The sequence below is a fragment of the Acyrthosiphon pisum genome, chromosome A1 (genome assembly GCF_005508785.2).
Source record: "Acyrthosiphon pisum isolate AL4f chromosome A1, pea_aphid_22Mar2018_4r6ur, whole genome shotgun sequence".
Taxonomy (NCBI): Eukaryota; Metazoa; Arthropoda; class Insecta; order Hemiptera; family Aphididae; genus Acyrthosiphon; species Acyrthosiphon pisum.
In genome coordinates this window covers 111,455,393-111,473,181 of record NC_042494.1, presented here as the reverse complement: position 1 = coordinate 111,473,181, position 17,789 = coordinate 111,455,393, and the positions used below count along the sequence as shown (strand labels likewise).

General features: G+C 28.7%; 1 protein-coding gene across 2 annotated transcripts; it reads right to left on the bottom strand.

Annotated features, from left to right (window-relative positions):
* Positions 1–248: 248 nt before the first annotated feature.
* LOC100168622 (facilitated trehalose transporter Tret1-2 homolog) lies at positions 249–10,348 on the bottom strand. Of its 2 annotated transcripts, none has more exons than XM_016804324.2 (2): positions 10,020–10,348; positions 249–2,847 (listed from the first exon to the last, which is right to left on the bottom strand). In XM_016804324.2, exons 1-2 carry the CDS (start codon positions 10,063–10,065, stop codon positions 1,340–1,342), a joined length of 1,554 nt encoding a protein of 517 aa, XP_016659813.1. In that variant the 5' UTR covers positions 10,066–10,348; the 3' UTR covers positions 249–1,339. The 2 variants fall into 2 exon arrangements, with proteins under 2 accessions (XP_016659813.1, XP_001948329.1); XM_001948294.5 differs by lacking the exon at positions 10,020–10,348 and adding an exon at positions 9,682–10,011.
* Positions 10,349–17,789: the final 7,441 nt, after the last annotated feature.

Genomic DNA, 17,789 nt, shown 5'->3' with positions numbered 1-17,789 from the left:
TAGGTACAATGTAAATATTTTAATAAATGATTAGATGAAATATACGGATGCATAATCTATACAAAAAAAAACATTGTTTATTGCACAGGAACGAAATTGTGTCTAAACCTTTTATTAAACATTTTAACAACCATTAGCTCACTAAGCCATTTGTATTTATTATTTTCACCTTGATCAATAATCAAGGTCTAGAGATATTTTTTGGAAAAGGGTAACGTTTAATTTGTAATATTTTGTTACAGTAATATCATAAGCAATTTAATTTAATCTACAGAACGGGAGTATTGTATGTATAATATATGTATAAAATATAAATTATAAATAGCTGGACATAATTCCGGTTACGAATGATCCGTATGTGGACCACGGCTGGCGACTGTTTTGTGTTGTAGGTAGGCCATACTGGAGCAGATTGGGTTCAATTGCTGTAGTGTCATTAAGTTTAACAAAAATTACTAAGTAAGTTTACAAATTACAATGTATGCACAATAATATTATATAATTGGTTTTCATAATATTGTAATATGATAAAAATCCATTTATTTTTAAATTTTTTGCAGGTTTGAAAATTGATAGAAAACGGGTTTAATTGCATTGTTTACTGTAAAACAAATTTTCACCTGCTCGTAGTATATATTTTAAACAATAATTTTTTGTATAATATTATGATATTAAATTGGCCCGCAACATTGTACAATTTATAGGTTTAATTTATAAATAATTAAATAATATTACAACTTCTAATAGTTTTAAAAACATATTTACTTTTAATGAGATTGAGTATAATATAAAAAATATTCATATATTTAAATCGGTTTATACACGTTAAGTCTAAATACAAAACTGTGATTAGACCAACAAATGTTGTCACCTTATCGTATTTTTTTTAAACATAATTTCTGTGCATATAATATCGTTATAACAATTAATATTATTTTTAAACTTACAATTAAGATATAGGTATTTAAAATTATAATCATACTTAAATTATTTATAATACTTGTTATACTTGTTACAATAGTAATGCGAATTATTAGCTTACCACACACACACACACACACACACACACACACAAAATATACAAAACATTACGGTGGTCGTAAAAAATGATTCAAATAAATATATAAAAAACGAACTTGGTGGCGTAAAATACAAAAAATACAAAAAAAGGTAGGGTTTTTTACTCGTTTTTTTACATTTCCCCACTCCCCCCAACATAAATCAGTTAGATATTATACATTACATAATAATTAATAATAATAATATAGTAGTGGCCTTTACTCGTGTATACTTGCCATGGCAGTGTACACGCACAGGAACGTATAACCCCATGTGTCGGTTATTTTTTAACATTGTCACGCGCCTGTTGGGGTGTCGTGAAGCAACTCTGGTCCTTTCCCATGCAGACTTTCATCTCACTAGCTTCGACCACGACTACGTTGCCGCCGCCGCCATCTACCTGATCCACCGCTGCCGCCTTTTCCGCCTTCGCCACCTCCGCCGCTTTGTTATTATGTCGCCTGTCCGGGAACCATAAAAGCAGCTCACGGCGAATATCATCGTACGCCTTATCTTTGGTCTCGGGAACGAACAGGTAGGTGAACGGCACGACGGCCAGGCACACAGCTCCGAACAACCAGAAGTAGCCGGATATATGCAACGCGTCCGACATGGACGGGTACGCCTTAATGATGACGAAGCCCAGCACGTTGTTGAAGAACATTAGCATGGACATGCATATGTTGCGCACGTTGGCCGGGAACACCTCGGTGTAGATGATATACGGCACCATACCCAGGCCCAGTGAAAACGCGATCACGTGCACCGATAGGCTGAGCACGGGCAGCATGCCGGTGTTAATCGTCGAGTCCACCTTGTTGGCATAGAAACACGAGCCGATGGTGATTAAAGCCAGGGCGGTGATCGCGTACGTGGCCATAAGGAAGAACTTGCGGCCGGCCCTGTGTACCGTGCACGATGCGATCGCGGACCCGATGACCTGCACCACGCCCACAAGTATGGTACATGAATGTGGGGACATAGTGCTACCGCTCTTCTGAAATATGTCTACCGTGTACATGAGTATGATGTTGATGCCGCTGAACTGTGTGCCCGCCTGGAACACCAGGCCGATGAGCAGCGCCTTGACCGTGCCACGTTTCTTGTAGTCGGCCAGCGTGGCCTTGGTCGTCTGGTCACTGTGCCGCATCAGCGAGTCGATTTCCTCGCTTACCTCTTTGTCGTTGTCCTTACCCCGGAACCACATGAGCGACCGCCTTGCCTCATCCATCCGATTCTTCTGGATAAGGAATATTGGCGACTCGGGTACATAGCACCACACTACCATGAACAACACGCTGATGGCCAGACAGGCCACGTTCAGAAAGTCATAGCTAACCATCACGCCAAACACGTACACGTACAGCACACCGATGTTGTACATGAGTATGAATAGCGAACCTAGGCCAGCTTTCATGCTCGTCTCGCTCACCTCGCCCACGTACATCGGGCAGTTAATGGCCGCCCCACTGGCCCCCAGACCACCCAGGAACCGGGACACCATCAGCGCCGTCTCCGTCTTGAAAACCAACAGGATGACCCAGCTGACCAAGTATGGTAACATGGTCAGGAAACCGGTCGTCTTCCGGCCGCAGTTGTCCGCCAACATACCCCAGAAGAACGTGCCCAGTATGGCGCTGAGCATACCCCAGCTGCAGGCCCAAGAAATTGAGTTGGCCGTCAGCACTTGACCATGGTCGAGTGGAGTGACCGTTGCGTTTTGGAGTATAGGTGCAACCGTTGAAGACCATCCCGTGTAAAGTCCAAACGAAAACGTGACAAGATTCACTGAAACAATAATATAATAATCACATAATTTATCGCTATTAACGTGGTTGATTACAGTTTCCTGTTGGTCGCATCATGTGACCGTCAATTTACGACTGAATCAAGTGCGTCGTCACGACATTAAAATATTATATTAATATTCTTAATTCTTATTATATAAATTTCGTTTACCTATATAGGACTATAATGCGTGGTTAATAGTTGAACTTGAATTTTGAACATATTCTACGTCAACTTAACTGTCTTGCGACGTTTCAAACACGTCCAGTATAGAAGTACACTATAGATACACAGTGATTCACCAATCAATTGTATTTTTGAGGGGAGTCCATACGATTTTACTTAATATCTACTAAATATATTTAGTCCATGGTAATAGGTTTATTCATTATTAAGGATGATTGTCTATATTACTCTTAAAATATAACTACCTATAATGTTTAATAGCTCTAAAACTATTCGATCAAATTTAAATATGTATACACTAAAATTTCCAAAAAAAAATCTTTTACTTAACAGTTTAATATAAATAGCGAAATTCTTATTTCTTTTTCAAACATTATGATGGTATTTTGAGTTAATACAGTTATTATAGGTATATATAGTACTTTTGTGACGATTATATCCACCAATTTACGCTTGTTTTATAGTAAAATAAATAATAATATTGTGTTGAAGTGTTTCAAATTTTAATTGTTAATGAAAAATGTGAATATGTGATGGTTCATTGACACTATATTTAAAATACATAGCAGGATATAGAACTAAATAATTATATTGGTTCTTAATTTGTATATGTAAATATTATATAGGTACATAAAATAAAATACCTAATTATTTTGCTGTAAAAATTTCGACATTTCTCCTTAGTAAATGAATATTAATATATTATAAAAAATTATGCCTTCGGTTTTTATTTTTTAAACTGATTGTCAAATTAAAATAATATTATGTGATGATAGTGAATTCCGTAACATCTTATCAAAAAACGAATGCTAGTTCAACTATAATGTAATTACGTGTAGCATTTGATAATTTACGTTTTTGGGATTGCGTTTTTATAAAATTAACAATTATTATGGTATCACTTAATACTTAAGCTAACCACAGGATTGAAAGTTATAATGGATAGACAAACGAGAGTACTAGTTGTCATATTATATTATGGTGATTCTTCAATTCTTGTGAACTAAATAGGCATTGCTACTACTATAATCAATAGGTACTAATCTACTAGGTATATCTACTAGGTATATCTAGAAATATTTTGGCTATGTTTTCTGCTCCCTTATTTTTTAAGACAGTTTAGACTTTTGATTTTAAAATGGTAATTTACATTGTATAATACAAATTAGGTATATCGAAATTCGAATATAATATTATTTGTTCACAGCTAAATTGATATAAGTTTTAACCTAACATATTGGTCAATTGTTCATTAATCATAATACCATCATAATACTATCTAAAATTTGGAGAAATTGTAGAATTAATATTAAAGAATATTAAAAATCCTTAATATGTTTCAACTGGTAACATAATCATAGATTTATAAGTTTGGATTAAAAAAAATGTATAGCTTAATAACAATTTATAAAAAATGGAATTTTAATTTTAAAATAGATAGAGCTGTGATAAAAAGTACCAAGAACCAAGTACTAATAAATTATTATGAAATTAGTAATTACCACAACAAAAGATAATAATAAGTTGCATTTGAATATTAAATGATAGTGGGTACTTAATCCATTTTATTTGAACTTGTTTTAAAATTAAAAGATGTGTAAAACACTTTTTTTTGTTTTCTATAGTGTTGATTAATTTTTGAATAATAACTCTTCTTCTAAATTGTCTGTAGTATTATGATGAACCTAATCTCCTATATTGTTAGAATAATGCTCATAAATACATAAACCAATAAAGCAAAAACCGTGTGAAATATAAATTATATTTAGGTATCTACACACAATAACGTACGTTGTTGGTTTTTATTTTATTTTTTAATACGTTCAGCGAGTAATAATAACAATTACCTATTCGATTTTTTTTTTATACATAAAAGTTATGCCACACGCTGTGTAATATATCATGTAATTTATTTCACTTATCGTAAAGCAGCTGCTGAAAAACTATTTAATTGTATAATCTTTTAGTAGGTGGGCTTGCTATAGGTAGGTAGGTAGGCTGCAGTAGCGTACAGTATTAATGTGGTCGTTTAACGTAGACGACAAAAAAAAATAAAAAAACGTGTCATATTAAATGTAATTGATTATGTCTAGTTAAAATTTTGAACGGTCTGAATAAAGTATGCAGCGTTTTGCGCTGCAGGCAGCTGCAGGTGGTGATAATATGCGTGTTAAGTTCTTTAAACAGTACCTACAAACAAAACATTTGTTAAGCGGTTGTTGATTTGATTATCTATGTCATCTTCTATACTATATTATTCTGTAATGTAACACGCTTTATACATGTATGTACAGAGTGGACTTCAATTCCCCATATAAAGCTAACACAGGAGAACTGGTAAAAAAAGGCATTCTATTCGTTATAGGTAATTCGTAAGAATACTATAATTATATTATTTATATATAGGTATAATTGTATAGTTTGGTATTTATCATATTTTATATAGTATTAGCTAAAGTTAGCAAATAGTGTTCTAAAATTGAGTAATCAAAGGTGTTTTAATTGACTATAGTTAACAATAGGTAATAATGGATATCGGTATTTCTGTCTTATATGTGCCGAGAAATCTTTGTTGTACACTTGTACATATACGGGTAAACAGCACAAGCCATGGTAAGTCTGTGTAATTTTTTATGATTTTGGGTTCCCTTGGTCTGCAAGTTGAATTATTAATAATAGTAGTACCCAACCAGTAACCACGTCTATCGTCAATAATTTCTTTTTAATCAAAATCTTATTTTTTTTCAACTTAACGCTTTTCTGTAGGTACCTACAAACAAAACATTTGTTAAGCGGTTGTTGATTTGATTATCTATGTCATCTTCTATACTATATTATTCTGTAATGTAACACGCTTTATACATGTATGTACAGAGTGGATTTCAATACCTATTACTACCTACCTATTACTTATATATATTGCTATATTACTGTACCTACTGACTGTATCAGATTTTGAGGTAACTGCAACAAAAACAACAATTACATAGGTACCTAGTTCATCCGATTTTAAGTAAAATTACAAATAAAATATTAAACGCGATTGTTTAATAAAGGTACCAGTTTTCGTAAAATGTGATAACAAAAAAAGTTATATAGGTACGCGCTAGTAAATGTGGTACCTGTAATAATATTAATAGTATAAGGTATTATTTTAATCAAGCTTGCGGTATGCTTGGTATCATGGTTATATGGTTGCATAGTGGGAAAATTTAATATTGTGTTCGCTGCTCGGTTTCCGGCTGTCCTCGCTAACCTGAAACGTCTTCCGTCATCCACGATAGTACCTATACAATAATATTATATAGCCTGCAGTTGCGGCGAGTTCGATGACATTTCAAACCACGGGGTGAAATATTAGAATATCTATCTCTAATTTTAACTTTCCAACGAAATTCCTTTCGTAGCACCACTATACAGATCAGCTTGTGGTCATTGTATTATACAACGACCACGAGCTGATTTATATATAAATTAACATACAACTTGAACATATATTAATATAAAAACAGTACTCCGCATGACAAAACATGAGTGTAATAAGTATCATCAAAGTTTTTTGATATACGCACACCCTCTGTGACTTCCAGTTGTTACCTACTATTTATTTTATATTTTATAATTGTTCAACTTATAGCTGAGCATAAGATATTATAATTAACCGGTACATCTCGAAACGCGTACCCACGTCACAACCACTATATATTATTACATAAAAATAGGTATCTGCTGTAAAATCATTATCAAATAATCATGTACTAATATTATTATATTCATGTTAATTGGTATTACCTAGCTATTTTTTTAAAATTGTATTTATTAAATTGGGTTAACGTTCGGCTGAATTTCATTTTTCTCCACGCTATAGGCGGACAAAAAATAATCGTGAATTACGCGTATGATATAAGAAATTAAAAATATAATAATATATTGTATATTAATTATATATTATGTATTACGTGCCTACCGATCACGTGCAACAGCAGACGTAAATCATTAATATAATAAACGAACGGTAATTATGTGCACTAATATTATACATATGTATATTGTATATATACACATACCATCAGCTACATTATTATAGTCATATCGAAACGATACAGAGTACTATTATAATAACTGTTATGCATATTAATTGGTACCGTACACGATTTAATCCGACGTCCGCGATTAACGTCATAATATGTAGTTACCTATGTACCTACAAATAATGTCAAATAATGTATAAAATATGTGTAAATAATATAATAATCCATATACCGATACTAAACAATATTATAATACATCGCAGCGAATACGATATTTTCATAATCGCGTATATAGGTATATATCGTAACGACGGCTACGGGGGAGGGTGTTGGTAGGCGGAGGTGGTGTCGGTGTGGGGGTGATGGTGTGGACGGCGCTGGAAACGTGTGCGAGGAGCATATTGTGCGATTTATTTTGAAATTTACGGTGTCATACTGACACGCGCGACGTGTGTTATTTAGTATTTTAGTTGCTCGCCACAGTGTGCGTTCCTATGTGTAGGTACCTAAAGGTATTTTATGCATGTGCAATGTGCATGTACATATTATGCGCGTGTAACTGCGATACTCTACAATAATTTCTATTTTCCTGTCCTCGGGCCTCCGCGTAATTTATATACGATGTCGGTCGTATACCGTACGGTACGGTTTTATAAATTTAAACATTATCTCAAACGTAAATCGACCGCAGTACATACCTTATTATATATACATATATGTAGGTATATAAACGACTCGTGCGTAATTTATATCGTAGGTATAATGTACACCTTTAATATCATAACGTTTGTCACTCCGCTGTGTACCTTTATACATAATATACATTTTATCGGAACGACGTTTTCGACAAGCATTTTTTACGACCTAACCCGAGCTCGACTCGGTCGACGTACCCTTGCCGGTTGACCAAGTCACAGCAGAAACAGCCAGTATCCAAATAGGTAGTTACAAATTCGATGCAGCTATATGCCTATATATTGTAAATTATTGTCAATTCCAATAACGCATTAATTATATTATAATATGGATAGTAATAATTCGTGCAACCGATTTTAGCAAATATAATTATATTATGTACGTCGTTTCGTTTTAATATTATTATAATAACAGTCTGATTGTTTCAATATACTCATCAGACCGGATGACGAAATTACTCTACTCGGTATATTTAATATAGTCCACAGATATTGGCCATCGTTATTAAAAAAAATAAAAATAAATACAGTCTGAACAGCGTTGATCGTTTTTAATTCGTTACATTGTACCGTATAGTTGACGTATATAAATAATATGTACGACGCATTTGTACTATATTGTGTGTATACCTATGTATACCTATATTATGCTAACGGCGTGCGCGTGTATTGGTTATATAGACGTTAAATATTGTATAATATATTATGTATAATTAATGTTTAATGTTGACTTAAACAAAACGATGACCTGGTACAAATTATATCCATCTCCAACCGATTTATGCCGACGCGATAGTATATATTGACCAGTGCGTAGTTTTAGAGCTGCGTAGACTTAGGTACACTAAAAGTATCTAGTCTCGAGTCATGACGTATTTTTATTCGTGGGAAGTAAGAGGTTTCGATAATCGAGAAGACTTTATGACTATGATAATGACAATAACATAAACAATATGTTTATGATAACTGACAGGTGATTTCAAAAATCAACTCCATTATGAGTTATATGATGTATTATCTTCTGTGTTTCTGTTGTCTATCCATATAGACTGGTTAACTGTCAACGAAACTATTAAACCACTTTAACAACCCCAAAAAGAGGTTTCCGCCAAAATGAAGAAAAAAATACATACATTTTAGTAATAATCCTTAGTAGCCCCCCTCGATCCGCTTAAAATCAATTAAACCTATCGAGTTACTAAAATATCAAGCTTTTTTTCAACAAAATATAGGTGGGTACCAGGCGTATTGAGTTTAAATAATAAATATTGTAAAATAACGTTAAATAAACCATTATGAACCGTAAATAAAATCATATAAATTATGATAAGATTCAATTATTTTAATATGAACCCGATGAACTACAGATAAATTATATTATATGTAAACTGTTAGTGAATACTGTTTGTCAAGTTTTGAATTAGAATTAAATTAAAAAATAAGTTAATCGTTCAACCAAAAACATTCAAGTAATTAAAATTCAAAAAAATATTCAATATTTTTTAGTTTCATACTTTATATTATTTTAAAACACATAAATATAAAGGCATATTTAAAATTATTTTAGATTCTGAGTGGAACGATGAATGTATTTTTTTATTACTGAAGTGAAATGGTGAAATAGTTATTTAAATTAAATACTTCCGGTAAATATATTTCAAAGCATTTTTAATTTTTAGAAATGATTTTAACACGGTTATTTATACTGTTCATGTGTGTGTGTGTAATTTAATAAATAAATTATATTTTATAATTCATTTAAAAATACACAGAACAAAATTTTTAAAATGCTAAAATTTACCTAATTACCTATATAATATTTTTAATATATCTCGAATAAAATAAAATTTAAAACGTAATATCATAATAAAAGGTACTCACAAATGTCTATATAGTATAGTATACTAAGTATACGAACTAACCTGTAATTGCTGCGAATAATTGTCTACAGTTGCCCTTAAATTTGCTTCCTAAAAAATTATGCATTTTGAAACTTTTAGTTAGTTTATTTGTTAAAAACGTATTTAAAAGTTATCGTTTGACAACTGTTACAAATAAAAATCTAAAAATAAAAAATACTAAAAAAACTGAAAAAAGTATTGAAAAAACCGATGCGTGTTTGCGGACGTAAACGAAACGTTTAAAGTTGTAAACTTAGGTAATGTACCTTATATATAATGTGTTTGCGCGTTATTTTTTTGTAACGAGACTGCGTGCAGCACTCTCAGCAGCAGCAGACTAAAACTAAATACTATCATACCTTGGTCGTTATGGAGTGAGACGCCGAAAAATTGTGAACTGCTCATTCAATCGCATTATGTTATGCGTATCCAATAATAACATTGATAATGCATACATCATTAAACATACATCTCCGTTGATGATGACTACGGCATGCCCTGATTAGTGGTCAGAGTGGAAATTTTTTTTAAATATTTATCATTTTCTGCCTCGTGAACAATTGTGTTTTATATTTTTTTCCAAGTTTTGTTGGTTTGAATTTTTCACGACCGTTCTGAAATCGTATTACCTAGTTTAAAAAATGAAATAAGTATCACAAACCTACTAACGGTCAATCTAAAAAACTTTAGGTGAGTTAATTTAGTGCATATTATATCATTAGGTATGCTTAAAAAAATCGATTTGATTTACAAAAGTTTTAAATAAATTTTACAGTTTGAGAAACTTTAAACAAAAATTAAATAACCACATAAATCATATATTATTCACACTATATAATATAATATTGTTTATATTGAAACTGTGTGAAGAGTAAAGTTTGTAGACGCAAACTATTAACATTAATCAATTTTTGAAAACGTTGACAGTTGTTTTTAAATATATACACTGTTAACTCTTATCATGCCATTATGTTGGTTAATAATTTTATTATTAGATTTACATTTCACAAACATAATTTTTTTATCATATAAAATAATAATCACGACCTTCCACATCCTAACTAATGTGAAGGTTAAGATCATTAAGGGTTTAAAATATTGTAAAGTTTATTCAGATAAATAGTATTCATTATTTTCAATTATGGCGCGGGAAACTGAAGTAAGAAAATTAACTTTACATTATCGATTTAATCAAGACGAGTATTTAAAACCCGTAGAAACAAATCTTTTAAGTGACTCTATACATAATGTATACAATTTTGATTATATAAGTGATTATTATTTACAGTGTACTAGTAATTATTATTCAAATTATGATTTAATAATATATTATCATTAAATGGTTATAATATGCACTATATTGTATTATTGTATATACTTATTTTAAATAACTATAGATAAACACTACTTAAGACTTGTATAAAAGTATACAACATTGTATATTATTGTACAGACTCTTATATCAGTTTAGTACCTATAATACATGGTAATTATTAAATAAGAAAAATGACAGAACAAAATGTAGAGCTTCTAGTTATTGTTCATACTATAATAAAAATTATAAATTATTAAGTAAATTTTAAGAAAACATATTAAATACGTAATTTGATTCGATATTTATCATTTCTATTGATAACATAACATTTTTAGAATTTTAGTAAGAGTTGAACTGTGACATTACTTCAAGATAATATCTACTTCTTGTAATTTGTACATTTGTATGCAATAAAAATGATAAAAAGTTTTTTTGTTTTACAATCTTGTATTTTTGGTAGGTAGTATATTAAATCCAAAGGGTTCATTTTTTTACAATGATTCTCTATCTATATATTTTACAATTATCAAAATTGTATGGGTACATTTAGATAAAAATTATACTTAAATAACATATTAACAATCATTGTGTTGTAGTTTACATAGCAAGGTACCTACCATATATTTTTGTTTAGGTATATTGTTATTTTTTTCAAGATTTAATTTCTATGGGAAAACTACTAGTATATAGAATACACATTATACATATACAGTTTTAAAATATTTTCCACAAACGTTTTTGAATTATTATTAATTGACGTTAATATAAATCAACCTTTTCGTAAAAACTTAATTATCATTTTTTTTTTAGTAATCAACCTGCATAGACTATTTCAAAAATTATTTACTTAAGCTAAATATGTTTTAATATTCATAATGGAATTTAAAAATTAAATTATTAAACCATTTGTACATGTTTCTTTGATTTGCGTAATATACTATTAGGTATTATTATTATTATTATTATTATTATTAAAATAGGTATTACCTTCATAAAATATATAACATTTCGTATCAATCAAGTCGTTGCTTAACTTTTTATTTATTTTTTTGAGTAAGACAGGAGTAAATAATCCGAATGTGCATAAAATAGTCAAACCAAAAATCAACTATCCAAATTATCCAAATTATACGACAGTATACGAAAGATAAAATGTTCAAATAATTATGTTACAATAGCGTACCTAATGTTAACTTGTTATACACTCCTGATTGATTTCATTTTTTAAAAAAGTACAAAGAACATGACGTCAGAAAAAGAACTTTGCCATTAGTTACTAAACAAAGTATTTAGTACGCTTTTTAATTCAAATAAAACAAAATCAATATTCAGCAGCTATCTTATTGTAGCTATATTTTTTTATGATATACATATTATTAATAAATGTTTGATTTATTGAGGTATGCGATATGGGATGTATCTAGTAAATTAAATTAATTGTTGACACATATTCAGCTTTATACAATTAAAGATTTTGTGTATTGAGAAGACTTCTGTGTTTGTTTCTGAAGAATGTAGCCAGTTTAACTCAGATAATCACTTGTATAATTTGATCATCAGTGAGAAGTGAATAAAGTAAAATGTATATGTACCCTAAATCTTAAATCTTAATCCATTAGTTGTAGAATGATTTTCTGACACATACGGTTTATTTAAATAATCAAAATATTTTCATTAAATGAATATTCATTAAATAAAAAAATATTATTTCCAGACTCGTCAAAATTATATTGAGAGACTGAAATAACTAGTTTAAATTATTTTCGTTATTTAAAAATGTATGTTACAAAATAATAAGTAAGTATTTAAATTATTTAAAACTATACAATTCTAAAACCTATATTTTACTATATTATATTTTTTTTTAGATTAACGATATATTTCTAAATTGTTAACAATAACTTTGTTAAAATTATTTAACAATCATTTATACAATCAGTATGCTATTAAATTATATAGGTACTTATGATTATTGATGTATCAACAAGTAGGTACCTATGATATTTATTTTATAGTTTAATAACTACTAAAATAATATTATAAATAGTAACAGTGATACATACAAATAAGTCAATGGTTACAATTGGATAGTAAAATAATATATTACGTCTTATATACCTACGGTGAGTTTAAAGTTGTAAACATTTATAAAATATTTTAGGCAATACAATTATCTTCTAATACAATAATTTAATTCTACAGTATCAGTTAATTGAAAAATTAATTTTTTGTAATATTTTGAGAATTTGAAATTTTAATTAATTTGAAAATCCGACTAACACAATATCATTATAATTATTATTGTGAGGTAGATAATTAAATTTGTTTATGACACAATTTGAACTCTCATTCCTTTCTGTTTGAAAATATTTAATGCACCTACTTCTGTTTGCTAAAAAATAAATACTTATATATATTTTTTAAAAATGTTATTAAAATGTTACTTACAAAGTAACAAGTAGATTATTTGTAACAATATGAGATGATTCGAAGGACATTACCATCTAATTTTTTAAAAGGACAATACAGATAAACCATACTAATGCATATACATCCTAACCCTATTGATATGATAAGATAAGATAGGGGGAAGGTACATTAAAATTATATTGATATTAAATTATAAAAATTGATTATACACACATTCTTTACATGATCTTAACAAATAAATGCCCATCAATCCAATACCAACATACTTCAACAACGTTTTTATTACGGTAGGTATTAATAATAAACGATGATGTGCCTAGTTACCTAAATGCGTCTTAATTAAATTTAAATGTCAACGAGCACCAAGAGCGAAGTGTCGATCGTAATTTGTGCTAAATGAAGTACCTACCTATCGTGAACTTTTCCATTATCCAAACCAAATTAATTATAATATTAGTAATTGGATGGAGTGACGGACAGGTTAATTAGACATTCCTATTACTCAATGCATTTTTTTTAAATTACAGTCATACCACAGTATATTGTTAGGTTTCAATGAATTTCATAGTTATGCTATGGCTGTGTTATAATAGCATGATTCTCGAAGAATAATTCATCAACAATTTTTTTATAGGTATGTATATTATTTTTTAATTAAATTAATAAAAGTGTAACGTGTTCTCGAATGTTGAGAGTTTCTTAAAATAGACATTTCTGGTCTTATATGTGTACATTGCCCGGGCGAACACGATGTAATTAAAAATCGATCAGTGCAGAAAAATGCGACTAAACTATTACAAAAAGTATTTGATATAAGACATTTTAGTGTTTCATCTTTCATGTAATAAACTATTATTGTAGATGATAACATACAAATATTGTATGAAAATACTTTTCATATTTTAACTAGAAACATCGGATGTACTCGTATAAGACTATATAAATAAAACTTAACACCTGACGGGCAAATATAATTTCAATACGTTTAATTTCTATTTTTTAATACAACATTTATAAGTTGAACGTGCAACTTCAATACTCTGAACCTTTCAAACAGCTTAGTGCATTTAAACCCATTTAATGGATTTATTTTAGATTTATTTAAAAACAATAGGCACGTGCTAAAAATAGTAATTCAAAACATTTTGATGTATATTTTCAAGAATTAAATTTACGCTCTTACCTATATAAATATAGTTGAAGTGCAATTGGTCATATATTACAACTACGAAAAAAGTTATCTTAAAAATAAGCATTATTATATGTATTTCTAGTTATAGCCTGCACTGACTTTTCAATTGTATAAACTTTCTTAATAAAAAAAAAATATTTATAAAAAGGTGTCCGTGAAGTTTTTATGTTCTATTTTTCCCTTCCATTAAATATTATAATAAATTTATCATTTATTTTCCACATAACTAACTTCTATTTGAATAATTTTATGATTTTAATAAATACTATTTCGTCGAACGGTATTCAAAGTTTTTCGGTGAAGATTTGAACATGAATAGGTAGGTACCTACTATGTTTTCTCAAAGTGAAGAAAAACCAACCATTTTAAAGCAATGTGAATTTAATGAATTTTATATGAACCATTACACAAATCAATTTACTCTAACCTCTTAACAATTAATTCAATGAAAAACGAATATACATTTAGTTTATTATGTTAAAAAGCATAATAATATATACATGTAGTTAAAATGTTTACAAAAATGTTATTGTTTATTGTAAGACCAATGCATTAACAATTAAAATGATTATTAAAATAAACAATTATTTGTACCACATATTATATAATGAAATGGCTCGGACAGAAGATAACCTTTTATAAATAGTTGTACATACGGAACTGAGATGACAATTGGGAGCTATATAAACAGCCAAGTGACAGGTACTCTCATTAGATTGAAAGAGGCATAATAAAATTGATTAATTTTGATCAACTTTGGTAATTTATATAGTGAAACTATATTAAAGTGGTCAATTATTTATATCAGTAATATATTATACTGCATGCTAGTGCGATACAATGCAATGTTTATGCCACGGCGTGGCGTTTCGTTGATATACACTAGATTATTTATTATATTACCTAAAATTTAACTTATGAATGACAATTGACTATTGAGGGAATATCGTAGCTGCTTAGACGTAATAGCCAATGGATATAATATAATAATAATACAACAATATTCATCATTTGAAAATTGAATCGTCTTAGCCAATTAAATCAAAGAAGAAAAATTTAAAATTCAACATAGTATTCAAACTTAAAAATAGTTGAAGTATTATATTGGGTATATAATCATTAAATGTCTCAAATTTAAGAACTGGTCTACATGGAACTGTGGAAGCAATTTATCGTTGTACATAGGCACTCAAAATACAGCATTCATTTATTATAAGTTATTATAGTTATTGCTGTTATAAAATCATGATGTTTTTAATTTTTATATTTATATGAATGTAATATTTTTGATGAGTCAATTGACAAATTCTGGTAAACACCACTATGCAGTACGTACATTTGCTAGGTAGTAACAATCATAATATTTCTATACTATTAAACTAAAATGTAATTTTCAATTTGTAAAAAAAAATTACCTAGTTAATAAAATTAGGTAGGAAGACAAAATACTTTAAACATATTTGCTCACATTTGTTTAAAAACTTTTGAATTGTTTTTATAATAATTGTATGAAGACTTCATTATTTTATAAGCTCTCGTGCCATGGAAAAATTTAGTGCATAATTGCATGCGATAAAAAATGACAAATATAACATTTTCCGTTATATGTCAACAACGGAGTTAAATTTATTTAACTTAAAACTTATATGCCGTTAAAATGTATACTTAATTTTCAAAAGTATTTCCTTTGCATATTATATTCGTAGTGCACTTATGTGTTATGTGCAGTTTTATAGTGTACGTTTATTTATAATACTTACACCTTTACACTGCGTGGTGTATTCAGAAATACGGTCCATTACCATAACATATTAAATTTCCGCGTTTTCTCAATTTATAGTTGATTTTGTGTAGTATTTAGGTGGTTATCATAAAACTGGTTATAAATACTTATAAATTATAATGATTATATAATATAGTGGATAAGTGATTACAAGACTATAAATATCATTAATGTAAATTTATTGTTATTTGAGATGAAAAACTTAATAACAATAAAATATTTAATATAATTATTATATTCTACACTCTACAACGGTAATTCAAATCTTTACCCTTCAATTTTTACACAAATATTTTAACCTTTTCCGATCGTTTGTTTTTCTACAGTATTTATGATGTAACTCGATTATATAACTTTGAGCAAGAGCTACTATAGTAGTTACTATAAGACAAAAACGAGTTAGTATAAAAAAAAACGAATTAAAATGTAATATATATATTATATTTAAAAAGTTTTATATTATGTTGATAGACAGTATAAATATAATTATAAATTTAATTCTATACAATATTATATTCTCTTTCAAAATAAAATTATAAATATTTACTTGCTCAAAAAACAAACAAAATAAAAACGTATTATAACTTATAAGTATGCTATCTGAATAACTGTATTGATTTTTGGTTTTCTGTATTAAAAATATTAATTCTGCTTATCAATTAAATAAAAGAAGAATAATAAGTTTAGATTAATATTTGAATAGGAGTAGATACTAACATAATTTATATTAGGTACGAATCCGTAAGTTATATTATCAGATTTAAAGATATTCCTAGCAGAAAAAGTTTTGTTTGTTATCTGTATTCGTTGTAATAATAATAATAATAAAAAAATAAAATATATAAGGAGGAGCATCGCTGACAATTAATTCTGTTTACTGAAATAATCAGAATGTTTTATTTTTATCTTAATTATTATCCATATATTTTTTTGGACTTTGAATATTTAAAAATAAAAATACGCGTGTTTTCAATATAAACGAGATTTCCTCCTAGACAATTTTTATTCACATATTGCCCATGGTTATATATAGGTACTTATCGTGAAAAGTAAATCAATACCATGATTCAAATGTTTTACTTAGGTAAGAACTTTTTATTTTTTTATTTTTACAAGTTATTTACAATCTATTCAGAGAACAATAAGCAAATTAGATAAGAGTAATAAAAAACATGAGTAATATGACGGAAGAAGCCACCCAATGATGACACTAACTATGACTTAAGAACTTAATTTAAAAACTATTTATAGTATTATGTACAGTGGATAGGTAGTAGTCGTATAAATATATTAAAATATATAGTTTTTTTTTTATAATTTTTTGTTAGATATTTATTGATTTATTAGGGGATGTATGAGTAACGTATCTTGATTTTATTTATTTTTTTTTTTTGGGGGGGGGGGGGGAA